This window comes from Pimephales promelas, chromosome 3 (assembly GCF_988280905.1).
Source record: "Pimephales promelas chromosome 3, fPimPro1.hap1.1, whole genome shotgun sequence".
NCBI classification, from domain to species: domain Eukaryota; kingdom Metazoa; phylum Chordata; class Actinopteri; order Cypriniformes; family Leuciscidae; genus Pimephales; species Pimephales promelas.
In genome coordinates this window covers 34,340,604-34,357,484 of record NC_142771.1, presented here as the reverse complement: position 1 = coordinate 34,357,484, position 16,881 = coordinate 34,340,604, and the positions used below count along the sequence as shown (strand labels likewise).

Genomic DNA, 16,881 nt, shown 5'->3' with positions numbered 1-16,881 from the left:
ACATAAACATTTACCAGTTATGACTAGTTGTCATGAGCACATACCTTACTCTTTCACGTTTGGGTTGCAACTGCAACACTGTTAAACAATGTAGTGTCTCACTTTCCATTTAGAATCATGTTTAGCTCTCCAAAATGAACTGAAAACCATTTCTGTGAGCGTAGCCCTTGTCGAGTCTCCCTTTTATCTCATTTAGGCAAAGTCATGATCCTGATTGCTCTGAACAAAAGCATTTTGTCTCCTTGCCATAGGGCATCTCAACCAGAGATGGGGGGCCTTACCTGTTGAGGTGGCAATCTGTTGAACAACAGCATCCTCTAGTGGACATCAGCACAGAAACAAACTTTATAATGTAAAACCTCAGTATCACAAATGGACTCATAAAATGTATTAGTTACTTATTTGTTAGAAAGTCATTTGTCCTCTTTCCAAAAATCAATTCTCACTCTGATACATTTTTTATGAGGCCATCAAGCTGAGGCCCAGAGTAATATACTGTGGCAATGGAGAACACAGCAAGTGCTAAGTAGATCTGACAGTATTTGGATAGCTACTCAATTTATTTCCATATCTAAATAGCCTCAGATGAACTGTCTGCATCGTACAGAAGGCTAATGTAGCTGTGGTGAAAACCTTTCACCCTCAAGTGGGTGAAAACGATCCGTCCTATTGTTTTTGGGGTCATTTAAATGAAACGGTGTTGCTTGCTCTCTCTCTTTGCGTGATTGTAGAGCTTGTGAAAGCTGTGGGTGAGGTGTTAGATTTATGTCATAACAGTTGCAGATCAATTTTACCGATTTTTACATGCATGCATTTGGCAGATGCTTTTATCCAAAGAAACGTTCTGTTCTTTCCAGCTATTTTATCAGTATGGGTTTCCTGTGGCAATCATACTCACTGACCTTGGAATTGCTAACATGCTCTTCCAGCTCCCACTTTATACATTGTAAAAATGAATGCGCTTTATTTAATCAAAATAATTGTGGCAACAGATTACAAGCAATATTATTAATTCAGTTTAACAAATTAGAGTTAGTTATTAAAGTCACCATTATGGTGATCAGTGTTTGTTTTAGGTTTCTCCTTCAGTGATTCTGCTTGTTAGCATCAGGTGTCTTCAATGTTGCCAATATAAAATAAAGAGTTCTTAATTAATCTTTGACGTCTCTCTGTTATTCACATATTTTTGTTTAAAAAATATTTATTTTTGTTAATTTATTATGGGGTTTATTATTTATTTATTTATTATTATAGCATTTAATTATTTATTATGGGGTTTATTTTTATTTTTTGGTGTAAACTCTACTCGTTTTAAATGGTTAACTTTGAAGGAATAATTTGATAAATTATTACTCAGTTCTAATTTGTTCAGTTTAATTACTAATATTGCTTGTAATCTGTTACCACAATTTTATTGATTAGATAAAGCGTAGTCATTTTTACAGTGTATACTAGGTCCTACTTTATGTTAACTGTCCTTAATTTGCCTTCCCCATTAACCGTACAGTAACCAAACCAGTCCCTATAACCTTACCCATGTCCCACCTCAGAAAATAAAGTCATACAAGTATGGAAAAACACTGCAAGGAAATTGTGATTTAATTTTCACAATTTTTTGTATTATTATTATGTATAAAGTGGCTTGTTTCTAAGGCAAACATAACTGGACCTTAATTTAAACTAAATCATCTCAGTCTTTCATTTTAGTATGGTTTATTTCACTGAGAAATCAGGTCATGCTGTTCAGTGTAACCTTTGGATTTCTATTGATGTGACACAAAAGCAAACACAACTGATTCCTCTGGAAGCCTAGCATCCAACAGGCTGTGACTAGTTATAATTGTATATTCCACAGAGGGCGTAATACACTTACATTTGTATTATGCTGCATTACACCTGCTCAGGCAAACCTTAAAGTGGCGGTATGTAATTACTGTGCCAAACAGGATTACAGAACTTTTGAGTGTTTTAAATCAGGTTCGCCAAATACTTCCATCTGCACGGTAGTCCAACTCCAAACTCATGGCAAACTCACAGAGGTAAAGTATTTTAACACTGAAAACACACACAGTAGCCTATTTTTAAAGGGATACTCCATTTTTTTGGGGGGGGAAATAGGCTCATTTTACCACTCCCCCAGTGTTAAACAATTGGGTTTTACCGTTTTCGAATCCATTCAGCTGATTTTCTGATATTTAGAAGAAAACCCCATTGACTTCCATTGTACATATTTTTTCCTACTATGGAAGTCAATGAGACCAGAAACTGTCTGGTTACTTATATTCTTCTAAATATCAGAAAATCGGCTGAATGGATTCGAAAATGGTAAAAACCCAACTGTTTAACTCTGGGGGAGTGGTAAAATGAGCCTATTTCCAAAAAAAGTGTAGTATACCTTTAATGGGCTATGTCACTGTAGACGCAGTACTAAGATACAAACACATGATGGCAGCGTTGAGCTAGTTCAACTCAGGAGAATGTTGCATGCATCAGGTGAGTTGAGACCACACACACAGTCTCAGGCAGCTGTCACTTGTCATTGATTGTTGTCATACTTCTGCAATTCAGAAGTCACTCTCAACAAAACACCCGAGGTACACTAGTGCAGATAAAACAAGCCGTTTGTTTTTTGAAAGGAACAAGCATAATTAGGAGGCATACTACTTAAGGCTTGAATGACACAATTCTCCAACAGGCCATCGCTCAAGGTTAAACAGCCGCCACGCGGCTCATCTGTTTAATTATGTGACTTATGTGGCTTTAGGCTCTAGACTGGGGATGATGGAAGCGAGAGAGAGAGTGAGAGTGGCCTGCATGGCTGGGCTGCTGATGGACTGCAGTCAGCTCCGGTTAGCGCCGAGCACCACTGCCATACCCGACCGCATTCAGATTTCCCATTACTCTTTGATTAAGGGAGTGTCAGCCGCGCACGTGATTGATGAGCTGTCAGGGGAAAGCCGCCAACTGGAACGCCTCATCCTCTTCCTCATTAAACACTCGGCGAGTTCTTCACACACTTATAAACAATGCACTCATGGAGAGAGATCCCAATTTAGCTCGAGCTGTGAGCCGCCTCTGTGCAGTTGTGAGGGGAGACAACCCCTTCAAACGTCTGATTGTTGCGCAACTCCCTTGCCTCTCTGATTTTTTGGGCTCTCAAAAGAGAAGGATCAAGAGGCACAGAGGAGGAAGACAGAGGGATGGATGTGGAACAAGGCTGGAGAGAGGCAGGGGAGGGGAGGGAAAGATGCAGCCAATGCGCAGCGCGGCATCTTGAATGAGTGTGAGGAGAGAGAGAGAGAGAGAGGGAGTGGAGGAGTGCGTATCAGGCACTGGCAGTCGCTCTCCAGCTGAAGAATAACGCGTGTCGTGCATCGCTGGGATGCTGTCGGATCCGAGCGGCTGGTGCGTGTGAGCTGGTTTTGAGACTCGTGTGCACGTCCCTTGGCTGGAGGAAGAGGGAGGAGGACGCATCAGGTTTGTGTCGGTTCTCGCGCTGCATCTGGACTCCGGCTCCAGGGAGCGTGGGGGGGCACTAGGGCCAGGCGGCCGGCCGGGGGGACGACATGAGCGTTCCGCTCCTGAAGATCGGCGCGGTGCTCAGCACCATGGCCATGGTCACTAATTGGATGTCCCAGACCCTGCCCTCGCTTGTGGGGCTTAACGGAACCACCATCTCCCGCGCGGGCACGTCGGAAAGGATCGTCAGTGTGCGTAACCCTCCGCTTTTCTAATCTTGTCCTGTGTATGTGTCTGCTTGCTCATCCGAATAAGTCAGGACCTTCGTGTTAAAGAGCAGTTCCACTCCTCTGTGGTTACGATCCTCCAGACAGGCTTTTAGAGGGATTTTCAGGGTGAGAGGCAGGTAAATTGAATGCGTGTCTGGATTTGGGGTTTGGTTACAGAGGAATTGATGGCTGCTGTGGATGAGTGATTCTCAGTGGGAGATGATAGACGAGGAAGTTACACCCAGTGAGATTCATGAGGATATCCTCACTTGGCAGGGAGAGAAGAGTTAAAGGATTAGTTCACTTTTGAAAAAACTTTTGCTGATAATTTACTCACCCCCATGTCATCCAAGATGTCCATGTCTTTCTTTCCTCAGTCGAAAAGAAATTTAGGTTTTTGATGAAAACATTCCAGGATTTTTCTCCATATAATGGACTTCAATGGGAACCGGATGGTTCAAGGTCCAAAAGATGTTAATAACAGTTTCAGTGCAGCTTCAAATGTCTTTAAACGACACCAGACGATGAATAAGGGTCTTATCATGCGAAACGATCGGTTATTTCAAAGCTTATTCCAAAAATGTAACCTTTCTAAGGACAAATGCTAGCCTTTCTCCATTCTGTGAGGCGCGTTTGCAACGTCACGTAGTACGTAATTACGTTCAAAAGGTCACGGGCGACGTAGCCGTAAGTACAGAGTCAGTGTTTACAAGTTGAACGCATAGGTTGAACGTGCAAACTAACTCAAACGCCGTTTACAAAAAAGGAATTAAAAGGGAAAACAACGATGTCGGACGATTTTGATTCTGTACTTCCAGCTACGTCGCCCGTGACCTTTTGAACGTAATTACGTACTACGTGACGTTGCAAACGCGCCTCACAATATATTACAAGGCTAGCATTTGTCCTTAGAAAAGTTACATTTTTGGAATAAGCTTTGAAATAACCGATCGTTTCGCATGATAAGACCCTTATTCATCGTCTGATATCGTTTAAAGACATTTGAAGCTGCACTGAAACTGTTATTAACATCTTTTGGACCTTGAACCATCCGGTTCCCATTGAAGTCCATTATATGGAGAAAAATCCTGGAATGTTTTCATCAAAAACCTAAATTTCTTTTCGACTGAGGAAAGAAAGACATGGACATCTTGGATGACATGGGGGTGAGTAAATTATCAGCAAAAGTTTTTTCAAAAGTGAACTAATCCTTTAAGTGCCTCATGAATGATCTACAGGTCAAATTAGGAAAGGATTGTTTCTTTGAGGCAGCGGCTCGTCTGCTGCAGCTGATGGATCTGAGACATGAGGCTAGACTTCTGAGCCAACTCTTTTCTTCTGAAGAGGCACAATTCTCTTTTTCCCACCCCCTCGCTCCCTGTTTTTTTTTAATCAAATCCACTGTACTTCTTTGTGAGACCTGTGCACTTTGTCTCTGTCCATAACTGAATTAAGTGCCTTGTGTGAGAGAGGACGGGCCTTTGGCAGCACCAAGGCTGCCACATTTAAAGTTAAAACACAGGAAGAGATTAAAATCTAAGACACTAGAGCTAAGCTCCTTGCTGGCTGAAATTTAAACCTTCCCAATTCTGTCGGTGTGTGAGTAATTATCTTGCATCTGTGAGTTGTGTATGCTTATGTGTTTTCCAAAATGTTGGGTATTGAAAAATGGGACCAGGTGCGAGTAGGTGGATTGAGAGTGAGATGTGATCCCTGCACGTTTTCTGGATCATTAGAATTGAGAGACTGCCTGGGGTATCTGAGTAGTATCTGAGCATCTGCCTCTCAATAAAAGCTCTGCTTGGCACAGCTTATGGCCAGGGATGACAGTCCATCTGGATGAGAGAGGAGATGCTGTAGGGGTCATTTGGGTCGGTCAGAATGGCTACGCTGATTTTGATATCTGGAGTCTGCAGATATGGTCTGTCACAGCTTTGTCTAACACATTCACACTCGCTTTGAAAGACTGTTACTACTCATCACAAGCTTAAAGCTGCTTTCCCTACAGATTCGCCATGTAAATAGCTCTACAGTCAACACCAACTCTGCTTTATATCAAGTCTGATAACTCATCCAAGTCATGTGCTCATGTCTGCCCAATGGTCTTGCTATGCCAGGTCATACATTTAGTCAAGCTGGGTATATGGGTAAATTGGAGCCTATTAGGATTAGGTAAAGTTTTGAATTGAAGAACTGGCTATAAATTTAAGGATACATTGATATGACATTGTGCTTAAAAACAAACAAAATTAATTTGAGTTTTTCGCATCCAAACAACAACATTGGCAAAACGATCCCCATTCACATGGATCTGCGAAAACGAATGCCAAGCCAGAGTTGGCAATGTCCACTACAAACCAATAGACTGAACAAATAATATGCATGCACATGGTGTGTAACGTTTTTGTTGTTTACACAAAGACTATAGTGGAATGGTTTTCGAAAACTTTGAAACCCTAAATTTTAAAAAAAAAAAACGCTTTTGTCTTGTGAAATTAAAGGAAATAAAAATCATTCTTTCTTTAGTCGAAAAGAAATTTAGATTTTTGATGAAAACATTCCAGGATTTTTCTCCATATAATGGACTTCAATGGTAACCAAACGGTTCAAGGTCCAAAGGACACTTTCAGAACAAACTGCAAACTGTTCAAAGGGCTTTAAACGATTCCAGACGATGAATAAGGGTCTTATCAAGCGAAATGATCGCTCATTTAATAAATAAATAACAAAGTTTAAGTTTTATAAGCTCAAATGCTCGCCTTGCTCTGTGACGCACGTCATTCAGCGAACGAAACAAACAAATTGACTCGGAAAAAGATTCGTTCATTTTGATGAACGAGTTCAAACAGGAGAGTCACGAATGTGCAGAGCAAGGCGAGAATTTGAGCTTATAAAACTTAAACTTAAACGTTTCGCTTGATACAACCCTTATTCATCGTCTGGAATCGTTTAAAGCCCTTTGGACAGTTTGCAGTTTGCACTGAAAGTGTCTTTTGGACCTTGAACCGTTTGGTTCCCATTGAAGTCCATTATATAGAGAAAAATCCTGGAATGTTTTCATCAAAAACCTTAATTTCTTTTCGACTGAAGAACGAATGACATGGACATCTTGGATGACATGGGGATGAGTAAATTATTAGCAAAAGTTTTTTTCAAAAAGTGAACTACTCCTTTAAAAGACCAAAACCCATAGAGAATTTTTCCATATTTAGTTGAAAACATTGTTATGTAAAAGGCCCTTTAATTGAATTAGAATGAAAGGAAGAGGAATTTACTGAACTGCAATTCTGGCAAATTAAGTTTTCTCTGGTAAATTAATCTTATCGTTCTACCTTCAAACTTATTTTTTTGTTTGACTCTTTTTTAAAACTTTCCAACTCAATTTAAAAGTCAATGTTTGCTGGGTATGAATTTCTTGGAATTTGAATCCAATTTGAATCAAAGAACTGAAGTGGTATTTAAACGGCGTTCTCTATTCAATCCTTAAAATCTGAAGCTCAGGCTCAGGTCCAGAAATTTGATAACGCTGTAGTAACACTGAAAACTATTGGAAAATGAGCCAAAATGATTCCGAACATTTATTTATTTAGCTAAAGTGGCACCCATTGAAGCTCCCACGTATCTCATTTCAAGCAATCAATTTAAAACATTGCCTCACTTCACCTCAAGGAAAAACCAAGGGGAAATTAGCATACGTAGAAACAATCTTCCCCAAAGCAAAGGCCTTCGTTTTTAGATTTGAGGCATTAGACAGATGTTACTCTCATGCCGGGGACTAATTTATTCTCTGTGATAAGTGTGAACCCATCCAAGCGATCTGGCTTTGCAAAGACTCAAAATCTAATCTCAAAAGCAGCTTGCTCTCCGTCAGGAAGAGAGATGCATCCCTCTGTTCTTGAGATGAGGTGATGATCATGCGAAATGAGCTGCAGAATGGAGGTGTGGTCTGTGAAGCAGAGTGACTGATGGACTCGTAGCAGGCCGCAGGGATATCCTTGGTTCCCTTCAAAGCAACCCGTCTTCCCTTCTGCCATGATCATCTGGACCTGCATAGCTGTCCAGTCCACCATTATGCCACAGTTACATGTTAAGTCTGCCGTACTCCATCAGCTCTGAGCAACAATCACACTCCGCTTCACTTGCTCTTTTGCCCTCGTCAGCTCAACTGCTTATTCATGTGAACTCGTCCCGTGTAGATCAACACTACACTTGAAGGTGGAGTGTGTAATTTCTGTACAAACATCCAAACTGCCACTTCTACCCAACCCTGGTTTTATCCCATTACTCAAACAGGTAGACTCACCCCAAACTCACTCCGTATATGATAAGACAATCAAAAATTGCAAGCACAACAGAGTTCTACTAATGATTTACTTACAGTTTACCTAAGAGAAAGTGCTTTCACATTCCAAAAATTCAAGGAAATGATATTCTGGATGAATTCCAACCTGGATTTAGAGCTGGTCTCAGTACAGAGACCACAGTTGTGATTGATTCACTGATAGCGGTTGATTCCAGTGCCGCTTTTAACACTGTTGATCATTCGATTCTCTGAGAACGTCTGGAGTATGAGGTAGGCATTTGTGGGAGAGCTCTAAAATGGATTTGTTCATATCTAGGACAGAACATTCTCTGTTAATTTTGCAAACACTGTATGGTATGGTATGGTATTCCTCAAGGATCTATTCTGGGTCCTATACTGTTTTATTGTACGTGCCCGTTGAGATCCATCTGTTGTCGCTATGACATGTCTTGTCATATGTATGCAGATCATGGCACACAGTTATATTTAGCTGGAAATTATCCATGTTTTGAAGTATATGTTGGTCTGTCTGAATGAGGTCAAAGTCTGGCTGTCTAATAATTGTATTCAGGTTAATGAAAGAAAATCTGAGACGGTAATATTCAAAAATATATATATATATACTTTACCTTTTTAAATGTGCTGCTGTATTTAAATAAATAAAAGTTTAAAATTTGAAAGTTAAGGAGAAAAATTATTTCTGAAAGCTGCATAAGAGCAATTATACTGTACAGGAATGTCTCAGTACCGCAATGAATTACGGGTAACAAATTTGTTGCGTGTGTGGGCGAATGTGTGGTGAATACTGCTGGTTCAAGGGTGAGTCTAACACTGTCTCTTCGATTATGAAAAATAAACAAGATGCGAGTGAGAAGCCGTAGGACAATCTGCAACAAACGTGTAATGAACACAAACGCTTAACAAAGCCACATGCCCATGTGACTGATATCAGCCGCCGTTTCTTGTTTTCATGGGACCAAAATAATAAAAGAACGACTTGTAGACTGACGTGCATAAATGAGCAACAGATACAACGTTCTACTAAACTCTACTGACTTTTTTTTTTTTTGGAGCGGCTGTCTGTTACGAAAGCACAGCTCTGCTCAGCTGCTGCTGCCCACCAGGGATCTCTAAGTGAGGTTGAGCCACATTGGCTGCACACACCCACAGATGACAATGTTGAGATTTACAGCCTTAGAAAAGACATTCAATCAGACTCACCTTAGTCTTCAGTGCTGTTTACTCTGTCTAGGCTGTTACGAAGGGTCCTGTGACTACGCCATCTGACTGTGAAAAGCATGTTTCTCCATCCACGGCCATTTAAAATGAACCATGCATTTTTACTACATTATTTTAAAATGATATTTTTACAAGCATAAATTCATATAGTCAATGTTTCGCCAGTCGACAGTTGGGATTTTAAACACTCTTCAAAGCTTAAAATGGAGCTTAAACTGTTTTTTCCCTAGTTTATATTTTTCCAGGCTGCTGCTTTTGAGTCACAGCTCAGGATCGCTGCTAGTGAATGTTTTGGGGCTATTTGTGTTGCATTAGCCAATCAGTGCAGTCATGACATAATTTTGCTGGAGCCCCACAGTGATTATTTATGTGGTTATTACAGTTCAGTTGATTGGTTTAAAAAGATCTGTGATCCCATAAGCTAAGATGGCATCTCAGCAACGACCATTCAGATGAATGGGATTGTTAGCTCTCTCCATGTAATATAAACCTCATAGTTCCACCCCAGAAACGTGCTGTTCAACACTCTTGACGGCAAGCTGAAAGACTGCGAGAAACCGTCGCATGAATATTAATATTAAGAAACTGGTGAAGCAAGATCCCGTCAGTCCCTTGACTGCACCTTTGCAGATCTGAAGAAGTAGGCGAGGAAGAACTCCAAACTTCTCTGTCAGGTTATCAATACCGTGCTCAAAATTGCTAGCTGAATCCTTTATGTTCCGAGTCAAAAGCAGGGCACTCTTTGAGAATGCCTGTTGGAAACTGAGCATCTAAATGCTCTCAGAGGACAAACAGAATAATATCTCATTCACCAGTTTTATACTGTTCTAGTTTTGTGTCTTAGAGCTTATAGTGAGGGAACATTGGTAACTGTAGTCCCTTTCACACAGCACGTTGATCCCGGGAAATTGCCAGAACGCCTTACACGACCCGGGATTGATACCGGCATCGACGCCGGGTTGGGGACCTAGTAACATTGCCGGAATCAGTCCCGTAACGCGCGCTGTGTGAACAAAAGCCAGGACCAATGCCGTAAGGGGTGTGTCATAGTGATGACACTCGTGCAATAAAAAGTACAGATTAGGGATGTCAATTTTCACAAATTCCCATGATCGATCGTCGTTCAAATTAACGGTCAATTAATCGATTAATCGTTAGCCTTAATACAGCAATATGCGTCTCTGCAGTGGCATACGGCCAACAGCAGAACAGGGTCTGCAAATGTTGCTCAAAACGTTATGTTCCTCAACAAATTAATGAGAATGTTTTTTTAATCGGGATTGTAAAATTTTTTGATGTGATTGATAATTAAGTTAATTATTTCATAATCAAATAAAATGACGAATATAACGTGTCACCAACCGCCTCGCACTTGTCAGAATGTGTGACTGTTGAGGACGTGCTCTTCCTGGAACAACAACGCACTCAAAATGGCAACTAAACCCAATGATTTCACAACGAATTAATAAAATAGTGTTCTCATGTTATGTGATATGACAGTCCCAAATTAATCATCGTTATTATTAGTCGTGCATTCTGCTTGAGCAGCGCGCGCTCTATGCATAACCATTGAGCACTTTGCTAGCACGTTATTTAACTCAAAGAAATGCATCCTATTTGATATTAATCAGATATATACAAAATAAACATAATAAAGTTTATATCTGCACAAAATGACGTGAATGCACAAGTGAACTTGAACTAATTACGTGCCATTCAGAATGACTCAAGTTGTGGACGCGCTCTTCCTGGAACAACGCGACACGGCAACTCAACCCAAATAATTCACAATGTTTTATTACAAAGTTGTTTTCTTTATAATGTTATGTAATAGTACAGTCCAAATAGTCATTATTAGTCGTGCATCGACGTTTGAGCAGCACGCGCTAAAGATCATTATGCCTAATTAGCGTCAATTCTTAACCAAATACATCCAATGAGATAAAGCAGATATAGATAGGCGTACACAAAATATTACAACTTATATTTGCACAAAACAAAAGGCTGCGAATGCACACGCCAACATGATGGTGTAAAACAGTCCCAAACATAACTCCGGCGCGCTCGCTTACATGTTTCGCGGTTGAGCAGCACACGCGCATGAATACGCACACGCTCGCACATGCTTAATCGATGATCGATAAGTTTTAGCGATTAAATGTATTATCGACAACTAATCGATCGTCGATTAATCGTTGACATCCCTAGTACAGATAATTGCGTGAAAATGTACGAAGTAAAGGTAAAAAGTCGGCTGAAAAATAATGACTAGTAACTGTAGTCCCCGGGAAATTGGCAGAACGCCTTCTGTGTGAACGCAAACATGACCCGGGATTGATACCGGCATCGACGCCGGGTCGGGGACCTAGTAACATTGCCGGAATCAGTCCCATAACGTGCGCTATGTGAACAAAAGCCAGGACCAATGCCGTAAGGGGTGTGTCATAGTGCCATAAAAAGTACAAGCCCGTTCTCATCCCAAAGCGCCATATAGGACGCTTTTGCAAAAGCGTAAATATCCAACGCACATGGCACCCTTTAACGTAAAATGAGACGCAGATATATTTGGGCAGAAGGCGCCCCCTAGTGGTCTAACCCTTACCCTACACCATACCTAAACTTAACCATAACCGAAGCGTCTCATTAGACGTTAAAGGGTGCCATGTGCGTTGGATATTTACGCTTTTGCAAAAGCGTTGTATATATGGCGCTTTGGGATGAGAATGCGTTGAAAGTACAGATAATTCACCTTTGGCTTAGCCATGCCCTAGAATGTAGATTGACCAATTACAGCGCAGCCAAGAACAAGCTCCCCACAGAGGTCCGACACTTTTTCACAGCGCTCCATTGACTTTCAACACAGGCGTCTCATATTTTTGGTCTCGGCAGGCTATTACCGTCGTAGTTTTATCAAAAATAGGGTTAATTGTTTGTAACACAGATACGCGTTTCCCAGAGAGGTTGGAGGGGGGGTGTCCGTTTTTTCCCTTCCCAAAACCGAAGTCAAATCCTGACAAGTCGTGAGCTTAGAATTATAAGGTTCTATCTCCGTTTAGGGTAGTTCTGAGATATTGAGCATCAAAGTTTTTACATCCCACCTGCCAAAACTGTAATGTAGTAAAATTTTCTATTATAGCTTTATCTATTAATCTTTTTTTGACAAAAATAACACCACACAGGCATTAATAAACACCTAATGGATCAGATTATGTCAAAAACTCAATTTCGACCAAAAGTGGAGATAGAACCTTATAATTCTAAGCTCACGAAGTGTCGTCTTTGGATTAACGTTAAAACTGTATGGACGTCCTCAGCCAGCTAAACCCCTCAAAGATCAACAAACACATCTTTTTTTGCTTCTAACCTTACCGTGAAGTTATACTAGATCAGGGTTCCTCAATAGGCGGCCCGCGGGCCACATCCGGCCCGCGAAAGGAAAATGTTTGGCCCGCGCTCATTTCCAGGTTGTCATGGTAACATCAGTGTAAGCAAAAATTCAAACGCAGTATCTAGGCATTCGCGCGCAACAGAAATATGGCAAGTGTGAAGAAAAGAAAAGTGGACACAGAAAACAGACGATCCAAATCTGAATGGACTGAACAATTTTGTTTTATTTTGCCTGACCACCACAACGCAAAGCCAACGTGTTTGCTATGCACGCAGACCGTGGCTGTCTGTAAGTCTGACAATATCAAACGCCATTTTAACTCATTGCACAGCAATTTTAACAGCAATTTTCCTGAACATTCTGAGAGTCGCAAACAGAAGGTATCACAATTGGCAGCAGCTTACAAGCAGTCAGTTGCTGTTATTCATAAAACTACATCCATTCAGGAGAATGCCACCGCAGCATCCTTACGTGTGGCTTGGAATCTGGCAAAGGCCAAAAAGCCGTTCTCGGATGGCGAATTAATTAAAACCTGTGCGATTGACATGGTGGAAGAAGTTTTAAACCACAATGAGAAAACGAAGAAAATGGTTGTGGAACTATTACAGAAGGTGCCGTTATCTGATTGCACGGCAACAAGAAGAGTAGAAACACTGGCGGGTGAGTGTCTGTCCAATCTTTTATCCGACATAAAGAAAGCTGAAGTCATGTCACTTGCAATAGACTCGTCTTGCGACCGAACCGACATTGAACAGCTGTCAGTGTTCGTCAGATTTTTTGATGGAAAGGTTTTCCGCGAAGAGCTGCTTTGTTTGTTGCCAATACAAGGACGCGCAACCGGAGAAATAATTTTTAACGAACTGATGCAATTCTTTGAAACGAATGGATTAGATTTAAGCAAAGTTGTGTCAGTTGTCACTGACGGGGCTCCGTCAATGGTTGGACATCACAGAGGCCTGATAAGCAGGTTAGCTGCTGTCAATCCAAATCTCATAACATTTCACTGCATTATTCATAAATCGGTGTTATGCGCCAAATTGTCTGGAAAAATGAAAGAGACAATGGATACTGTGATGAGGCTGGTAAACTTTATTCGCGCGAGTTCTGGTCTGCAACATCGCCTTTTCCGAGCCTTGCTGGAGGAAATGTCTGCAGAACGGCATGATCTTTTGCTGCACAATGATGTCCGATGGCTGAGCAAGGGTCGTGTGCTGGAAAGAGTGTGTGAACTTCAAAATGAACTTTGTACATTTTTAAGCAGCCTTCAAAGCCAAAAGGCAGAGACATTTCTGAGTTTTTTGAAAGACAACACAGAGATGGCATTCGTGCATTTTTTGTGCGATATCATGTCTCACCTGAATCAGCTTAATTTGCAATTGCAAGGCAAGAACCACACTATTGCTGACATGTACGAAGCGGTTGAAGCTTTTCGTTTAAAGCTGACGCTTTTTGAGCGGGATCTTCAAGGGAGAAAGCTGCACTTTCCGTATTTACAACAGCATTGCGAGCGACACCAGGTGCCAGATGACCCGTTAATGCGCGACTTTGTGATGAGACTGGCAGATAATTTCAAAGAGCGATTTCAGAGCTTTAACCTGTCAAGTGAACTCCTTCTCTTCCTAAGACAGCCATTTTCAGTCCCAGCAGATGGACAATGGACTGCTGAGGCCAAACGCCTGGTTTCCTCTTTAGATGAAGCATCTTTGCAGCTGGAGATTTTGGAAATGTCAAAGTCTGATTTGATCAGAGAGCAACACAAGGAGGCTAGTGTGAGCGACTTTTGGACAAAAGTGGTTTCTCAAGCTAAGTTCAAGAACAGCAGGATTATTGCAATGTTCCTTCTTTCAATATTTCCATCCACTTACATCTGTGAGTCTTCGTTTTCTATAATGAACATAATCAAGAACCAGGATAGAAACAGACTGTCCAGTGTGCATCTTGATCAGTGTCTCAGAATTGCTACAACAGAATACAGCCCTAACATCAGAGGCATTGCTTCAGCCTCTCGTTGTCACTTCTCTCATTGAATGGTGAGTACATGACAGTTAATAGTTTGATCCAAGAACTATAAAATATTAAGGCTGATAGGTCTAATAATTTAATCTGCTATTAGGGAAATTGATGAGAAGAGATCCAGTGTTGTGATGAGCAGGATGATCCAGGATCAGTCGACTCCCATGCAGACATGGAGATCCAGACTTGTTGTTAATTTGTTTTTAATATCCACCATGCAAAGTTCTTAAGTTTTCTGTATCTGAATACATCTGCTCAAAATTTCTTGAATAAAACAGACTCGTTAAAAAAAGAAAATAATAAATAAAAATAAATAAAATCAGAATAATTGGGCTATGTGGTGATTTGTGACTATTTTTAAGAAAACAACAACAACAAAAATAGCAGAGCAAACATTGAGGTCATAACATTGTGGTTGGTGGCCCTTGGCTCTGTATTGTCAGCAGAATTTGGCCCTTGGTAAAAATTAATTGAGGAACCCTGTACTAGATAGACCGTTTTATAATTTTAGGTTATGATTTCGGTTCTCATACCGGTTGTTGATACGCTAGCACACGCTGCTAATCAATACAACGTTATACTAGTGTAGTCCGTTTGCTTTGTAATAACGATTATAAAAGTGAATAGAGACCTACCCAGCTTTGCATGAACAGTGTTGCTCCCTGATATTGTTAGTCCCAGCCTCGATTAGTAGGAAACGCGGTGACTGTGAGCGGTAACGTTATGCTTTTGCCTCTATTTTGGATGCCTTTTTGTTTCTTGCGTTTGTGTGTCTTGAATATAGCCTTCGAAGTTCGAACGTATATTGATCATCAGATCTGCCATCAGGTCAGGCTTATTGATCATCAGATCTGCCAACACTAACCTATTTCTACACATGCTCTTGATGCACACTGTTGCACATACTGTAGTGATGACGCTCGTGCCATCGCGCGACTCTGTTGCTCTTAGAAGAAAGTTTGTGTTCGTCATCAACAAAGAAAGGACGAACAAATGTCTGCAAACTGGAACGAAGCAGAGACCAGGAGAAGCAGAGACTTTGGGTCAATGTTGAGCTTCAGGGTGATATAATCACAAAGCTGAGTGCAAAGCCTTATGTTGATGAAAAAGAGAGAGCAAGAATGGGAAAAAATAAAGGTCGGGAGAACGAATAAACACCAAAGGACATCTAAGGAGGAAAAATAAGTCAATTTTCTCTCTCTCTCTACTTGTTACTGTGGAAACCCAGGATCACAAAGCACTAAAAAGTAGCCTATCTGGTCATACCACAGAGTTCTTATGAAAGCTGTAATGGACTTCCTGTCGCTTTCAAGAAATAGGCCGTACAGATTTACAATCTCATTTATGTCCCGACTTTACAGTGCCGAACTCGGAGATCAGGCTAATGAAAACCGCCCTAAGTTCAATCCCACAGGCACCAAGCGTGCCACTATAATTCGTTAATACTTTTCGTAGTGTGTTAACGGCAGCCTCAAAGTAAAGGCTAGCTGGTGAGCACAAGCAGAAGTGGCGACAGAATCCCAGAGAGGGGAGTTGACCCTAACTTCCTGCTCTCAGTGCCTGTTCATCACCTTCCGTTTTCTCAATAGGACGTCGATACCTGGGTAGCTGTGAGTGTGTGGGATGGTTTCCAACCAAGCCCGGGCTTAAGATCAGACTGCGGGATCGAGGCTTGTAAAGGTCGAGCGGTGCGGGAAAGCTTGTGGGGCTCACGGTGAGGGCTGGGCTTGTAATGGAGCTGGTGTCAGGCTTTGGCAGCGGTTCGGCTGAGTAAGAAACTGCCACTCTGAATCTGAAATTAGACCTCTGCATCTCCCCCCTCAGCAGCTCTCTGCTTTCTCTCACTGTCACTCTTTTTCTCTCATTTTTTTGTCTGTTTCTTTCCCTTCCGCTCACACAAACAATAGCTGCGGTATCTTGTTATCTATTGCCCTCACATCAGGTTCTATCTTTCTTTGGTCTGTTGCTCAGGATCTCTTGGTGAAGCGATCACTGTGCTCTTTTCTACGCCTTGACATTTTTGAGTATTGGAGGACAAAGGGTGTGTGTGTGTGTGTGTCTGTGTTAGACTGGTTCTCCACAAGAACACTGCACTACATTGGAAACTGCCATAAATCACTTTCCAAATACACCCGACAGTTGTAATTAATGAACACACCAAAGCCATTACAATAATAGAAATTGGTTGCTCTTCTGATGCTTACATGGAC

At 41.2% G+C, this 16,881-nt stretch overlaps 1 protein-coding gene and 1 long non-coding RNA gene across 4 annotated transcripts in view; one reads left to right on the top strand and one right to left on the bottom strand.

The window, feature by feature from the left end:
- Positions 1 to 16,881, bottom strand: part of LOC120489298 (uncharacterized) — a 186,496-nt gene that overhangs the window by 71,252 nt on the left and 98,363 nt on the right. The window lies entirely within an intron of this gene.
- Positions 1 to 16,881, top strand: part of olfm2a (olfactomedin 2a) — a 101,570-nt gene that overhangs the window by 56,398 nt on the left and 28,291 nt on the right. The window contains exon 1 of one of the 2 annotated variants that reach the window (XM_039685995.2): positions 3,325 to 3,710. The exons of the other annotated variant lie outside the window; for it this stretch is intronic. Coding sequence (XP_039541929.2) covers positions 3,567 to 3,710 — 144 coding nt within the window. The 5' untranslated portion in view covers positions 3,325 to 3,566. Of the gene's footprint in view, positions 1 to 3,324; positions 3,711 to 16,881 lie in introns of those variants that run through there. 2 annotated transcript variants of the gene reach the window in all.